We start from the raw sequence: 17,098 nt of genomic DNA on the forward strand, positions 1-17,098 counted from the left end.
TCTCCCTCTGCCCCTTCCCTGCTTGCTCTCTGTCTCTCTCTCTCTCTCTCAAAAATAATAAACAATAAAAAAATTTTAAAAAAAAAGGGAAACCATACAACTCAATATACACTATTTTAGTGAATTTCACAAAGGAAGAAAGTTGCTGACCAAACTTTGAAAGAATTTGTAACTGACTTATTATAAGACATATTCCCGGTGATCAGAGATGTTAAAACGAAGAAGATGTGTATCTTAGAAATGAAAATGCAGTCTACAGAAAGAATGAGCACAGGACTGAATCTCTATGCTAAGGTTTAGGCTCGCAGGCTCACCGGATAATACAAAATTTAGAAATACCTGCTTACTAGAAACTACAGGAAAATCTGTGTTTTGTTTGTTTGTTTTGTTTTGGCATATTTAAAAGGCCAGGATCTATGAAACTGTTACCTTAAACTGCTTACATGGCAGGTCCCTTCCCAAAAGTAAGGTTAAAGGAAAAGGTCGAGTCCACACCCGTGGACAATCTTACAGGTAATCATCCACATATAAGAATTCTTCAAACGGATTAACTTCCAAAAGAAATAAACTGGGCCCCAAAGACATAAAATGCTTGTAAACATAAAGTACTGATATTGATGAAATAATATACATAATACACACACATATTCATCACAATATACATATTCATATGTATACATATACATACATACATTCCTTCATATACATACATAATATACATATTCAATCACAAAATCAATAAATGGTTATTCCAAATGATAGTTAACACTGGCCAAGTATGCAGCACTAGCTCAAAGGGAAGTGGACTATTTTGGTGATTTTCAATCACCCTGGAAAAAGTGACTGAAATTTCCCTGACACAGGCTTCAGTTTCAACGGCCTGCAAACAGCCCAAAAGATTATTTCCCCATCAAGAGCTGGGCATTCACAGCAACTCAAAGCTTTCTTACCCTGCCCCATGAACTGAGTGCCAGGACAGATTGCTAATGCTAGCTTTAGAAGGGAAGGTTTCAATAGTAATCTCCAAATTCTGTTCTTGACCGTACCCCTGAAGTTGCCTTGTCATGAGACCGCAACTGGTAGCCCCCGAAAGAGGGCAGCAGTCAGGACAGCCAGGATCAAGTAACTGAAATTAAAGTTTCGTTATTCCCTTATCCGAACCAGCTCCGTGTCTCAGAAAAAAATCACGCACCAAAGGCTGTTCCTCATGGTTCCACTCGCACTATTCCCGCTCTACCCACACCAACTTCTCTAAAGGCTCAACTGGGTAAGTGATGCAGCACGCCTACCTCCAGTATTCTGGTATCAAAATCATCATATGTTTCTGTGGAGAGAAAAGAAGAAGGCATGTAGATAAACGGATCTCTACAATTAGTGCATGAAAGCATTTCTCAAACCAGGCACCATCACTGATTTTTAAGTGAGAAGGAATCTCAGATCTTTTCGTGTCACTCCCCAGGCCACACCCTAGTCCTCCATGATCACCAGACTGCACCACCACTAAATTCCGACAACTCGGCCACCTCCCTGACTGCATCCTCCTACCCCTGCAGCTCTCTCACTCAGCAACTCACAAGGGGTGGTTCTGGAGCTCCCCAGCACCACCAGACTCCTGACCCCTTTATTTTCCCTCGGACCCCCTACGGTCTTCACAGCCTCTGCCACTCAGCCAAGACACCATAAGCCATCACTTCCACCAGACGTTGCAAATAGCCTCAACTTCCTCCCCCTCTTCTCTCCCCACCATACCACCTAGGCCAGAATCAAGGCAACTCTCTGGCCACACCTGACCTACAGGGTGCCGCTGCTAGAGAGAAGTCAAAGCAGAGTACACACGTGAGCCACGAAAAAGTCATGGTCTCCAACTCAGTCAAGTCCTCCCTGCTGCCTGTTGGCCTTTTATGTCTCTTTCCACTCACCACAGCAGCCATTTCAAACACTCTGGGTTCTCTGATTTTTATTAACTTTTTCCTATAGAAAATTTCACTCACATAAAAAATAAGATAGAACAGCAAAATGAAGTCTTACACACCCATTAGCCAGCTTCGACAATTATCAACTCCTAGCCAATCTTCTTTCCTCTAAGTTCTGTCCAATTCCTACTTCGTTGGGTAGTTTTTTTAAATTAATTTATTTATTGTTTAATTTACATCCAAGGTAGTTAGTATATAGTGCAACAATGATTTCAGCAGCAGACTCCTTAAAGCCCCTTACCCATTTAACCCATCCCCCCTCCCATAACCTCTCCAGCAACCCTCTGTTTGTTCTCTATATTTAAAAGTCCCTTGGGCACCTGGGTGGCTCAGTCGGTTACGCGTCTGACTTTGGCTCAGGTCACGATCTCATGGTTCTTGAGTTCGAGCCCCGAGTCGGGCTCTGTGCTGACAGCTCAGAGCCTGGAGCCTGCTTTGGATTCTGTGTCTCCCTCTCTCTCTGCCTCTCCCCTGCTCACGCTCTGTCTGTCTCTCTCTCTCACAAATAAACATTAAAAAAAAAATTTTTTTAAGTCTCTTATGTTTTGTCCCACTCCCTATCTTCATTATTATTTTTGCTTCCCTTCCCTATGTTCATCTGTTTAGTATCTTAAATTCCTCATTTGAGTGAAGTCATATGATATTTGTCTTTCTCTAATTTCACTTAGCACAATACCCTTCAGTTCCATCCACATAGTTGCAAATGGTAAGATTTCATTCTTTTTGATTGCCAAGTAATACCCCACTGTATATACATACCACATCTTTATCCATTCATCCATCGATGGACATTTGGGCTCTTTCCATACTTTGGTTATTGTCAACAGCGCTGCTATAAACATGGGGGTGCATGTGCCCCTTCGAAACAGCACACCTGTATCCCTTGGGTAAATACCTAGCAGTGCAATTGCTAGGTTGTAGGGTAGTTCTATTTTTAGTTTTTTGAGGAACCTCCATACTGTTTTCCAGAGTGGCTGCACCAGCTTGCATTGCCACCAACAATGCAAAAGAGATGCTCTCTCTCCGCATCCTCGCCAACATCTGTTGTTGCCTGAGTTGTTAATGTTAGCCATTCTGACAGGTGTGAGGCGGTATCTCATTGTGGTCTTGATTTGTATTTTCCTGATGATGAGTGACGTTCAGCATCTTTTCATGTGTGTTAGCCATCTGGATGTCTTCTTTGGAAGAGTATCTACTCATGTCTTTTGCCCATTTCTTCACTGGATTATTCATTTTTTGGGTGTTGAGTTTGATAAGTTCTTTACAGATTTTGGATACTAACCCTTTATCTGACATGTCATTTGCAAATATCTTCTCCCATTCTGTCGGTTGCCTTTTAGTTTTGCTGCCATTGGGTAATTTTGAAGCCAGTCCTAGATACCTGTCTCTTCATCAAAATATTCTGGTGCCCATGCTCATCAATGCTCATCCTACTTTCAGCAGATGACCCCATCTCCTCCTCACAGACTAAATGAAGCCACCAGACAGCTACCACTCACCCACCACACCCCCAGCAGGCCCACATTTCCACTACCAACAACATAGGCTCCACCTGAACCCATAGTCACGAGTTAATCCATTTATCCACCCTGGGTCTGGGTCCTCATTAGGGTTTTAGTTTATGAGTTTTTTTCTCTCCCTCCCATACCTTCATCCACTCAACTGAAGCATTTTGCTCCGTTCTAAGCATGTTTACCTGAATCTCTCCATCTCAACTTCTCTCCTCTTTAAGCCAAATTTAACAAAGTAGCCAAACTTATCTATTTCTTCATCTCCTACTCATTGACAATATTGAATTTTTCACGTGAGTTTTACTTCTTTACATATTCGGGATGGGGTGGTGTGGGGAGGACTTCATTTTCTAATTTGGCCTGATAAGTATTAGCAATTTTTATTTCATGTATGCTTTTATGACACTGAATGACAACTCTCTGGTTTATCTTCTGTTATCAAAACAGAACTCCCAAGCCACGCTGCTCCATAGGTACCCCATGAGCACCTGTGTTTGAGGAACTGCACCCGACAAGTAGGTCTGTATAGCTCTCAAATAGACCACCACATTCAAGGCTCTGAGAAGCCACACAGTAAGGATTCCAGAAGCCAATGCTTTGCATCCTGTGTGTGGACTACTTTTGTGTATGGGCCTCTAGTGTTCCATAAAATACAACTGAGTAATTAACACGAAGTTATTTCAATAATGCTCAAATCCCTTTTTTTGGAAAAAGGCAATCTAAACAGACAAGTAAAATCCACTTAAGGAATTCTAGAACTACAAGTACTCTCTCCATCACAAAGGTAAGCAACACCAGGACTCAGCTACCTCCATTGGGACCAGGGTCCGGGGGGCCAAGACTGACGCCTCCCCACGTGTTTCCACTCCATCCTCGCTCCCGTTTAACCTTCATCTTCCTCTTCCGGTCCCACTCTTCCCTCTGCTGGACCATCTCCGCCTCTATCTTCTCCTGGTCTTCCTTGCTTCTTTGGGCAATGGTCTGCACAGCTCCGTCTCTCATGAGAGGGACATTGAGACCAGGCCATAGGAAGCCATGACGCCCTGGAGGTTTGAAAACATACATTAATAAGAATTTTTAAAAATCATTCATTTCTTACGTGCTAAAATGGTAGGCAAGGGGTGTACAGATAATGATGCTGCCGGAGGGAGCTTAAACTAACAATCACTTGGCAGGCCACTTGGCACCATCTATTAAAATTTTAAGTGTACCTACTGTAATAACTAGTAATCCCACTTAATGCTACCTACAGAAACATTCCCACACAGTTACGAGGCGTAAGTGTGCTTGGACAAGGAGGTCCACTGAAGTGTTACTTGTAAAGGCAAAGAGTGGAAGAGATCGAAATGTACAGCAATAGTGGACTGGTTAAATGACTACAGCATCTTCAACCCGTATATATTCTACACTAAATTCAAAGAATGAGGTTGCTATAGAGATACTGATGTGGAACAATTTCTAAGACCTAATATTAGTGAAAAAAGTAAATTATAGGACAGAATGTACCATATGATAGAATTTACTTTTTTAAAAAGAAAATATGTATTTCTTTTAGGGTATTTATGTATATAAAAACATTAAAAAGGGTCAGAAGAAGGGGCACCTGGGTGGCTCAGTCAGTTAAGCGTCCAACTTCAGCTCAGGTCACGATCTCATGGTTCATGGGTTTGAGCTCCCTGTCGGGCTCTGTGCTGACAGCTCAGAGCCTGGAGCCTGCTTCAGATTCTGTGTCTCCCTCTCTCTCTCCCCCTCCCCTGGCCGTACTCTGTCGTTCAAAACTAAACAAATGTTTAAAAAAAAAAAAAATTGTTTTTTAATAAAAAATAAAAAAGGTCAGAAGGAAACACATCAAAATGAGATCAGTGCCTTCCTTGGGGGGCAGCAACTGGGATTGGTGGGAAGATAGAAAGGGCATCAAGGGGACTTTAGATTTCTCTACAATCTTTGAATTTTTTTACTGAGAAAGTATACACATATGATTGCTGTACTTTTTAAAAAGTTAAAAAATAAAATAAGATATAAGGTGAGTCATCAGAGAAAAAGATTCAAGTAGACACGTAAGTGCAGTGAAAGGTGTTTTCTTTATGCCTGAAGGCTATTATTACCAAGGATAATTGGTCAATAACCATAGCACAAAATGTTGATCCAAGTACACTATACAATTTTTACTCTTTAAAAAACACAAGTATAAACAGTTATGTTTCCAGGGGTTGGCAGACTAAGGCTCAGGGGCCAAATCCTGCCCACCACTTGTTTTTATAAAGTTTTACTGGAACACAGCTCTCCTGGTTAGATCATATATTGTCTAGGACTGTTTCTGTGCCCCTTAGCAGAGTTGAAGAGTTGTAACAGAGTCCATGTGGCTCACAAAGCTAAAAATATTGACCATCTGGCCCTCTGCAGAGGTTTGCCAACTTTCACCGAATCATAAGACCCTTGAGGGCACTGTCACAGAAGATGTGACGCAAGGGCACTTAGGCTTGTGGAATGAATAACCGAATGAATTCCTATGGGATTTTCTTCCCCCAGAATCATGGGGCATTAAGTGAGCCATTTGGTTTAATTCTAAAACTGCAAACCTAATGCCCTTCATGAGAAATGTATGAGGCTTCTAGGCTATAAAAATCTCTACAAAACTGGGAGGGAAACTTTAAAAAGCACATTAGACTTTTTATAAATAAGCTTACCTTCACCAATGATCTGACCCCTGTTCAAATCCTTTCTTCTCTTTTTCTTAGTTCTTTTGCCTCTTCCTTTTCTTGCTCCTGCACCAGTCTCTGCTAAAGCGCCTTTCCATAGCTCATCTGCTGTCACTGTAATGAAACAGGTTTTTTGGTTTTTTAATTACCAAGCAATGATCTGTGGTCCCCTGCTGAATAAAAAAGGCCCAAAGAGTCCAGCTCACTTGTATCACTGTGGTGATGAAAATAAAATTATATCATTCTTTATACATATCAAACACATGGTTACATTTGGACAACCCAAGAGATGACTATACTATTCTCAAAGCGCATGGCCTCCCTCCACAAAAGACAGCCAACATTTAAATCCCATTTGCCGGTAGTTCATTTCCCAGACATCTCATCAACTATGTTACAGGTCTCTTCCCTGCCCTCCTGCCACCACTATAACCACTGAGATAATACCTATCCTTAAATACAGGTTTCTTAGCCCAAACAAGAATCAACATTGCAATCTGAACTCATAAATCTTAATACTGTGAACTGTTCGCTCTATTCTTCTGTGAATGCCTTAAATACCTCTGTGCATCCTTCAAAATAAGATGTCCACATTCACCTTCAACTCTAATTAAAATCTAAACCATACATAGGAAGGAATGAGGAGGTAGGAGTCTGATAGCTAATATTTGCATAGAGTGTGTGTATTCTCAAACCATGCTTGCCTTTCACTTGATGTATAGACCCCTACACTGCTGATTTATTTCCATTTGTGAATTTCTAGGATCCCCAAATCTTTTACTACCATACATTTCAATCAGTACTTACCCCTCTGTACTTGTGGAATATTCAGATTCATTACTTTCGACACTACTGAATTCTATTGATGTAGCCAATTTAAGTCCTATCTTCCCAAGGACTTCCAGCCTTTCACAGTATCACCAATTGATTTTACAGTCATAGATTCTGTCCCATTACCAACTTATTTAATAAAGAATCACAGCCACACAAATGTTGTAGTACTCAAAACTCTAAGATACATCTATCTACATGCCGGAAATACTAAACATATTCCGGAAAACAAATGAGTTATCTTCATTCTCTTACCCTTAGGGTTTAAAAGTTCTACCTGCTTGCTTCCTGAAAGGTCTTCCCTTGATCTTCTGAGTAGATAGCATGGAAAGGGAAAAATGTTTTGGATTTATATTTTTAAAGGCTTTAATCTGTTCGGTATCCCATTTATGTAAACACATACATATTAGAGTTGATCTTCATAACTGAAGCTCAGAAGTAACTGAGATTCCACATCACATGCTGCTTTGCACCTCCCTGATCAGAGCAAAGGCTTTAAGTTGAGCTCAAACTTTGACGCTGATTCACTTAAAAGAACACAAGTTTGAAATAAAATCACCAACCCCAAACTAAATTCTCACTAAACATTTGATTTTATTTCCTAACCGCTTAAAAATGGTGCTACCTATAGATGCCATCAAAAACTTGAAAGTTCACAATGAAAGCACTTTTAATGGGGGCATATTAAGAGGTCAATTAGTTTTTCTTCATTTAGAATAAGCAAATCACTCATTAATACTAAAAAGGATCTGGGGCACCTGGGTGGCTCAATTGGTTAAGCATCTGAATTCAGCTCAGGTCATGATCTCACGGTTCGTGGGTTTGAGACCCGCATCAGGCTCTGTGCTGACAGCTCAGAGCCTGCAGCCTGCTTCCAATTCTGTGTCCCTCTCTTTCTAGCTCTCCCCCACTTGTACTCTGTCTCTCTCTCTCTCTCAAAGATAAGTAAACATTAAAAAAAAATTTTTTTTAATAAAAGGGTATACTCTTGGGGCGCCTGGGTGGCTCAGTCGGTTAAGCGTCCGACTTCGGCTCAGGTCACGATCTCACAGTCTGTGAGTTCAAGCCCCGCGTCGGGTTCTGGGCTGATGGCTCAGAGCCTGGAGCCTGCTTCTGATTCTGTGTCTCCCTCTCTCTGCCCCTCCCCCATTCATGCTCTGTCTCTCTCTGTCTCAAAAATAAATAAAAACGTTAAAAAATAAATAAAAAAAATAAAAGGGTATACTCTTTATTTCTAAAAAAAAAAAATACTAAAAAGGATCTGATTTTAAAAAGAAATTGATATTGACACAAAGATGTAAAAGACTAAAAAGTTTAGTTCATTTTCTTTATTACATATTCTAAAAGGAAAATAAAATTTCGAACTACATCGGGAAAAGACAGTGAGTCATATGTCAACTCTTGAATGCCATTATGCTATTAAAAATGGTTTTAGTCTTTTTTCAGATTATAACAGAAATAGTTACTTTTTAAAATTTAGAAAACATAGGGGTGTCTGGGTGGCTCAGTTAAGTATCCGACTTCGGCTCAGGCCGTTTCTCACAGTCCGGGAGTTCGAGCCCCACGTTGGGCTGTGTGCTGACAGCTCCCTCTCTCCCTGCTCCTCCCCCACTCACACTCTGTCTCTTTCTCTCAAAAATAAATAAACATTTAAAAAAATAAAGTGAAGTAAAAAATGAAATTTGGAAAATATAAACACTATGACAAGCATACAAAAATTAATCATAATCCCACTGTTAAATCAGAACATACATTTTTTCTTCCTTCATGCATATACACATAAGTGTACATACATATTTCATTTGTTTTAGACAAAACTGAAATTATGCTACATGTACAATTTTGCATGCTGGTTTTTTTTACACATTACATTGTGAGCCTTATCTCATATTCTTACTATTATTCACAAACATAATTTTTTCAATGGCTCTAAGTTGAATTAAGTTATTTGACAGAGATTTTACTATTTTAACATCAGAACATACTGGTCTGATTCTAATTAACCTGAGATGTTATTTAGAATAGATTTACTATTATTTCAGCTCTTTCTGTCATTTCTGGAAGGGCTTAGGTAGATTAACATATACACCTGTTAACTACCATAGTTAGGTAAAATATATTTCATGTTTTATACACACACACACACACACACACACACACATACATATATGCAAAATCCACTATTACATCCAATTTGATACATGGAGCTATTTCAGACTTAATCATGCTAAGTAAACTACTTGCTAATTTGGATCAAAGGTATTTAAATGGTAGATCCCCGCCCCCCTCCACACACACACACACCCATAGCAGAGGGATAGATTTACAAGTACAATGTTAAATACTCTTAGGAAATCTTAATGAGTTTTGATAAATTATAGTTTTTGGTTTTTGTGGGGGTTTTTTGGAGGAAATTTACAAAATCAAAGACTATTTCCTACTGAAACAGCAAAAGCCAGCTAGCTCAATGCTAGTTTCAACTGAGGTCATCCTCTTAAAGTTAACCTTAGTGTGACTTGGGAGCAATCAACTCATAAGGGTTCAGAGTCCTGTAACTGGGGAAGAACGTAGGCTAATGGAGAGTCAGAGGCAGATATGAGACAACAGTGCACGGACAGGGGTGTCAAAGGGCAAGGGGCACCTCTAAAACAAGAAGAGTTAGAGAAAAGGACTTCTAGGGCAGGGGAAAAACAACGGACAGTCCCTGGGTTATGATGGCTTGACTTGTAATTTTTTGACTTTATAATGGTGCGAAATGACATATATTCAGTAGCAACCGTCCTTCGAACTCTGATTTTTGATCTTTTCCTCTTTTCTCTTTGCACCAAAATCCACAGATACAACTGAGCCTGTGTTAGTTGCAATCCCCCTACAGCCTGGTCCTCATTTCTGCACTGCTACACAAATGACCTACCTACTATAAGACTTCCAAAGTGAAGTGATCTTTGATAAAGTGACAATGGAATACTCTGTAGTCACGACACTGCACTGAAGAAGTCTATGTACTGACATGGAAAAACATCTAATACACTGTTGCATGAAAAAAGTAGCCGACCAGTATTTTAACGTAGTAGAATTATAGGTGATTTTCTTCTTTTTGATTTTCTGTATTTACCAAATAATCTAAAATGAATTGGCTTTATAATCCTAATTTCTTTTTTTTAAACAGAAGCTCTTCTTTTTTTTTTAAGTAATCTCTACACCCAACATGAGGCATGAACTCACGACCTCAAGATTAATAGTTGTACGCTCTACCGAGTAAGCCAGCCAAGCATTCCAATTCTAATTTCTTTTAATTTGTCTCATGCTGAGTTCTGAAATCAATCTCCATTTATTACGAATCAAGATAATTTCAGTTCAGACTCGACTATTTCAAATACTACTGCAAGTCAGAACAGTGTTAGCAAAACAATGTCTACTTAAAATTAACTTTTCCTGACTTGTACTCTCTCCTCAACTGAAGTGCAACTAAAAACAGACTTTGATTATATTCTTGGTGTGAATCTACATCAGCAGGGATCTGGGCCACGATTCAATACTCCTTAGGTCTCAGGTACCCAACCAAGGGGATAAAAGTAAACGAGTGCTCCCCAAAGAACAGTACAAATACCGCTGGTAATATGCAACATAATCCCAGGAGGTACTCTAAGGAATATTTTTATTTTAATAGCACATCATATACTAGTCTCTAAAGTGTTCATTCACTAAAGGAAGAAGAAAAAGAAGAAAAATTAAGATACGAAAGCACCTTTTATTTTTCTGTTTCACGAAATGGGAAGTTTGTAGCCAGTCTACGTACATTTAGTGAAGAAACTATAGGATCTATACTGCTGGCCCATCAAGTTACTGGGAGAAGAAATACAGCATTGTGTCTGTAGCGCACGGGTCAAGCTGGCAAAATGACGGCTGCCTCTGGTTCCTGGAGATGACAAAGGGCCTGTAGGGAGACGGAATAAAACTTTGGGTTAGATGTTCCACGCCTGCGGGAAAATATTGCCAGCACCAAAGAATGAATCATTACTAATGAAAGTAAGTCACTAAAATCCTGAACTTTTAAGAATCGTATTTTGAGGACAGTCTTTCTTTAAAACATAAATCAAAACTTGATTCTGCTAACTTAAATGTCCATCCTAGTTACAGAAGTTACAGTCTGTCCACACGACAGATGTAGCCATCTAAAGAAAGATGGAGATCTGTCCTTACCAGGGTTGCTACTTGCCCTTAGGAGCCCACAATCAACAGTGTAGTCTTGGCAAATGGCGACCTCTGCTGTATGAGCAGGGCTATGTACCCGTGTGGAAAGTACTATAAATGACCTGTTCAGAAGAGCAAGGTGCAGAACAGTAGTAGAACATCCTGCCCTCTGTGTTGAAAAAACCAGGAGGGGATATGAATATACTTTATAGACTAATTTCAGAAGCATATAAAGGAAACTGGGAACAGCGGTTGCCTCTGAGGAAGAAAACTGATGCGTTTGGGGTTAGAACGAGAGATTTGCTTTTTTGTGGTTCTTGGAATTTTTCTAACTACATGCATGTATCACATAAAGTTTTTATGAAAAACCATGTCTTAGAGGCAGCCATTTGACCAATCCCATGGATGGTGGTGTCCAGTGAGGGCAATGGCAGGAGTGACAGGATTACAAAAACCGCATACACACTCCAGCTTTGCATTTCAGTGGAGAATTTAGTCACTGTGAGAAAAGTGAAAAGGAGGATTAAAACAGCCCTCGAGAGAATAAAGTGTATTTAAGGGCAACAGGCTTGAACAGAAAGCCGAAGAGTGAAAGCAGCTATTTTCGAGTCTCTGGGAAATTAGGCCAGTCTCTGGCCTTCCTCACGAAGGCTTCTGCAGGCCCCATATCAGCTCAGGTTGGGGACACTACCTGGCTCACAATAGAGGGCAGAGTCAGTAGTTTACGAACGAATGAGTCACCCAACTAGTCAGTGAACAAATAAAGGGAAGAGTTCAGGTCACCACCCTCTTCTGAACCCCTCAAGCAAGGTATGAAAGCATCTTCACAAGTGGGGTTAATAATATGAAAGGGAGGAAGACTAAAAGTAAAGCTCCAAAAGGCCAAGAAAACAATGAGATTTCAATTCCGCCCTAACCATAGGGAAAGGGGGTTCCACGGACCGTAAGCACAACATGGATCAAGCAAGGGTTGGTTTCCTTCCCTTCTGGAGAGTGACTGAAGAGAGGGCCCTGCGCTATGGCAGTGTAGAAGCAAAGGCCTCTGCAAAGACCCTGCATTACGAGGATGCATCACAGTCCCCAGACAGCTCAGGACCCAGTCCTGCCATTTACTGGCTGTGCAATCTTGAGCAAGTCACTTAGCCTCTCACAGACTCACTCCATCGTCTGCAAGATGGAAAGGACAACCCCCTCATAAAAACTGGTGACGATTAACCAATATAACGTGTTACAAGCCTAGCACATAGGAATTAGTCAAAAACTGTAGCTATTATTTTTTAAAGCCTTGAACTATAACAACTGTAATCATAAAAAATTTGAAAAATACTCTAGACCTTATGTACTTCCATTATAAAGAATGCCCCCCCCCCCAAAAAAAGTATGTGCTCTGTTCATTTACAGTTACATGAAGCACTCTAGCATTAGATCCTGTAAGAAACAGTAGTTGGATAAATGAATCTCACCATTGCTGAGAACAGTCTTCAATGCCAAAATGGAAGCTGTTGGAAAGGTGTTTAGGTAAAGCTGCCTGGACCATATGTGACCTGTAAATTAAAAAAAAAAAAAAATCTTTTAGGATACTTTCTGCATTAAAAGGAACACTTTAACACCCAAAGAATATTAACATCTATAGAATAAAAGAACCAAGAGAAGGAAGTGAATAATTTCCAGGTTCCATGACCACGTGAAGTAGACAGCATCACCTTCTCCTTCATGCTCACATCTAACCAGTTACGAAGCCCTATTAATTCTCCCCTATGGTCTCACTGCCCCCTCTTTATTCAGGTGCCATCCCTCAGCCACAAAGTAACAACAGTCCCTTAGTAGGTCTTGCTGCTACCCCACTCATTCCCCATCTGCCGTCAGGCAGCCCTTCCTAAAATAACAAGTCTGGTCACCTCCCAGCTCTGATTTATCATTCTTTGGCTCCCTACTGCCTGCACCAATTCAAAACTCCTCAACATAGCCTACATGACTGCAACGAGGACCCAACCTCCCATATCAGCCTCACTTGCCACCACTCTCCCCTCCACCCTCTCTGACTACACCAGACTTTGTAGTCATTCTTTTTTTTTTTTTTTTTTTAAAGACAGAGGTTGAGAGTGTGAGCTAGGGAGAGGGGCAGAGGGGGAGAGAGAGAGAGAGAGAGAAAGAGAGAGAGAGAGAGAATATCTTAAACTGGCTCCACACTCAGCACAGAGCCCTAAGCAGGGCTCAGTCCCATGACCCCAGGATCACGACCTGAGCTGAAATCAAGAGTTGGACACTTGGTCACCCAGACACCTCCAACTTGTAGTCATTCTTGAACACACTGTGCTCTTCAATCCCTTTGTGTCTCTGACACGTTCTCCTGAAATATCACTCTTGGTGAAGGCTCCTGGTTCCCAAAGTGGCCCCCCCAGCACTCTGGGGGAGAGAGTCCCCCTCTCTCAAGACTCTGAAACTCCCGCAGTCTCAGGCTGTAACCGTATTATGTGCCACTTCACACAGCAGAGTGCTTCCAAACAAGTTCTGACAGCATTTACTCGTAAGTGATTTTTGAAAAGGGTACCAAGACAAATCAGTGGGGAAAGAACAATCTTTTTAAGAAATGTTGCTAGGACAGGGGCGCCTGGGTGGCTCAGTCGGTTAAGCATCCGACTTCGGCTCAGGTCATGATCTCGCAGTTCGTGAGTTCGAGCCCCGCACTGGGCTCTGTGCTGACAGCTCAGAGCCTGGAGCCTGCTTCGGATTCTGTGTCTCCCTCTCTCTCAGCCCTTCCCTTGCTCACACTCTGTCTCTCTCTGTGTCTCAATAATAAATAAACATTAAAACAAAAAAAAAAAAAGAAAAGAAAAAAGAAATGGTGTTAGGACAAACGAATATCCTCTTGCAAAACAATGAAGTTAGAGTGCTACTTCATACCATATATAAAAATCAGCTCAAAATGGGTCAAAGACCTAAAGGTAAGAGGAAAAACTATAAAACTCTTAGAAAAAACCATAAGAGTACATCATCATGACCTTCAAATTGGCAATGGTTTCTTAGATATACTAAAAGCATAAGCAACAAAGAGTAAATAGATAAATCAGACTTCACTAAAATTTAAAACTATGTTTTAAGGGACACTATATTCAGAATGAAAAGACAACATACAAATGGAGAAAATTTTTGCAAATCATCTATCTGACAAGGAACTTATATCTAGAGTATAGAAAGAACTCTTACAATTCACTAATAAAAAGACAACCCAATTTAGAAATGGGCAAATAGGGGCGCCTGGGTGGCTCAGTCAGTTAAGCGTCCGACTTCAGCTCAGGTCACGATCTCGCGGTCCATGAGTTCGAGCCCTGCATCAGGCTCTAGGCTGATGGCTCAGAGCCTGGAGCCTGCTTCCCATTCTGTGTCTCCCTCTCTCTCTGTCCCTCCCCCATTCATGCTCTGTCTCTCTCTGTCTCAAAAATAAATAAACGTTAAAAAAATTTAAAAAAAAAAAAAAGGGTAAATATTTGAATAGACATCTCTCCAAAGAACATTCATAAATGGCCAAATAAACACACACAAAAAAGATGTTTATAAGCCACCAGGGAAATGCAAATCAAAACCACAAACTGATACCACTTCACACCCACTAGAATAACTATAATCAAAAGGACAAATAATAACAAACGTTGACAAGAATGTAGAGAAGAACTCTCACGCACTGCTGGCGGGAGTGTGAAACTGTGCAGCTACTTTAGAAAACAGTCTAGCCATTCCTCAAAGTTAAACATGGGAGTTACCGTTTGATCGTTTGATCGAGCAATTCCACTCCCGGGTCTATACACAACAGAAACAAAAATACTGCACACAAATATTTACAGCAACATCAGGCATAACAGCCAAAAGGTGGAAAAACCCAAATGTTCATCAACTGATAAATGGATAAACAAAATGTAGTAGATACATGCCACAGAAACTCAGCCATAAAACAGAATGCGGTAGTGCTACATGCTACAACATGAATGAATCTTGAAAACCTTATGCTAAGTGAAACAAGCCAATCACAAAAGACCACATAGTATATGATCCCGTCTATATGAAATATGCAGAACACAGCAAACTATAGAGGTAGAAAGATCAGTGGTTGCCTAGAGCTGGGAACAATGAGCAAGTCGGGGGGATGAGAGCAAAAGGGTATGTTTTTGGGGAGATGAAAATGTTCTAAAAATTTATTATGGTGATGGTTGTATAGATTTGCAGATATACTAAAAACCACTGAACCATACACCTTCAGAGGATGAATTGTATGGTGTGTAAATTACATCTCAATAAAGCTGCTACCAAAAGAAAAGTTTATAATGCACCAGAAGAAGAAAAAACAAAACAAAACAAAACACAATCAGGCTCTGGAGCCAGATGGTGTGGGCGCAAAAACCTGACCTCCTCCCAGTGTAACTTTGAACACGATTCTCAACCTATGTGTCTTAATTCTTGGTCTGCAAAATAAGAATAGTAAAAGCATCTATCTCACAAAGGCACTGTATAGATGAAGTGAGGAAAAGCCTAAATAGTTTTAAGATAGTTCCTGGAACACAGTAAGAACTCATGAGGGAAAGCTACAAACGCTACAGGTGTTATTTGAATGGAGCCTTGAAAAGAGGAGGAGGTGGTCACAACATGAACAAAAGTAAAGAATGTTCAGGTCAGATTTCCGGCCAAATCATTTCAGGTTAAGTTTCCCAACAAAATGAGTTACCAAAAAGAAACAAACAAGACCTTTTCCGTTTTCAGAGGTCTTTAGAATTTGGAATTACGAATGTTGGGTTGTGGGTTTACAATAAAATAGAAGGATGAAAAAAAGCCCTAGTCATGAAGCACAGTGGTAGACCTTATGCTAAAGGATACAGCAGACTGACCCTCCTCAGGCTGCAAACCAACAAGGGGGGCGGGGGGTGGGGGGGTGGGAGGGGAGACAACAGTAACAGCAAAACTAAGGACATTCAAAACATCCTTCTTTTCAATAATGACACTGATCAGCCCGGGATCTAAAATGACTGACACTAATCCTATCCGACCCAAGCTGCAGGACTGCCTCCATCGGCTTCGAACTGCCACATCGACTTCACCAAAGGAACCTGTGGGTCACGCCCGCCGGGAAGGCGATGCTTGCTCCCCAGTTTCCCGCGCCTGTTAGCCAAGCACGCAGCAGGAGTCCGGTGAACTGGAACGAGCCTTGGACAGCGTCCAGTCCACCCTCACTTTACAGACAGAAGCCCTGCGACCCAGAGAGGGCGCGGAAGCATGCAAGGTCACACAGCAGCTCCGGGCAGGATCGGAGCCCGGCATGATGGGTTCAGAGGCCGCTTCTTTCTGCCCGTGCATCCGCAGGCCGCAGGCGAGCCCCCGCTCCCGTCCCCGCTCAGAGCCCCTCTCCCGGCGTCCCGGCTCTCACCCGCCGGCAAGCCACACAGCGCAGGGAGAGAGCCTGCAGCGCGTACCACCGCCGCCATGGTGGAGCCCTGAGAGAGCCTCTGTCCAGGCCGCTTTCTCCACCGCCTGCCGCGACTGCTTCTCGCCAAACGTCTGGCCACGGCCTGCGGCTGAATTCCCGAGGCCAAAATGCCGCACCGCAGCGCACACCGAGGTGAGAGATGGTCTGCACCGTTAACAGGATAGAAATGAGTACGGCGCCGCCGCGGACAGCCCCGCTGAGGGTCCTCGCATTAAGACCCGGGGGCGGGGCTTGGGCTGGCTGCCGGTGGGGGCGCAACCGAGAAGGCGGCGGGTCGCTCCGGCGCAGTGAGTTGGTGCTGTGGGCGGTTCGCAGCAAGAAGTGCGAGGTACAGATGAGCGCGAAAAGGGTCTACGTGAAGGTCCAAGGCTGATGTCTCCAGGAGGCTTAGAACTAATAGGTGAATAAGACCAGGAG

At 41.8% G+C, this 17,098-nt stretch overlaps 1 protein-coding gene across 2 annotated transcripts in view; it reads right to left on the reverse strand.

The window, feature by feature from the left end:
• Positions 1-16,841, reverse strand: part of MRPS5 (mitochondrial ribosomal protein S5) — a 29,059-nt gene extending 12,218 nt beyond the window's left edge. Inside the window, exons 1-6 of one of the 2 annotated variants that reach the window (XM_019445810.2) lie at positions 16,622-16,841; positions 12,672-12,752; positions 10,814-10,951; positions 6,172-6,297; positions 4,294-4,527; positions 1,290-1,324 (exon numbers count right to left, since the gene is read on the reverse strand). In XM_019445810.2, the coding sequence (XP_019301355.1) occupies positions 1,290-1,324; positions 4,294-4,527; positions 6,172-6,297; positions 10,814-10,951; positions 12,672-12,752; positions 16,622-16,679 (672 nt within the window). In that variant the 5' untranslated portion in view covers positions 16,680-16,841. Of the gene's footprint in view, positions 1-1,289; positions 1,325-4,293; positions 4,528-6,171; positions 6,298-10,813; positions 10,952-12,671; positions 12,753-16,621 lie in introns of those variants that run through there. The other variant, XM_019445825.2, reaches the window with a different exon arrangement.
• Positions 16,842-17,098: the final 257 nt, after the last annotated feature.

Source organism: Panthera pardus, unplaced genomic scaffold (genome assembly GCF_024362965.1).
Source record: "Panthera pardus isolate Hobbes unplaced genomic scaffold, ASM2436296v1 HiC_scaffold_26, whole genome shotgun sequence".
NCBI lineage: Eukaryota > Metazoa > Chordata > Mammalia > Carnivora > Felidae > Panthera > Panthera pardus.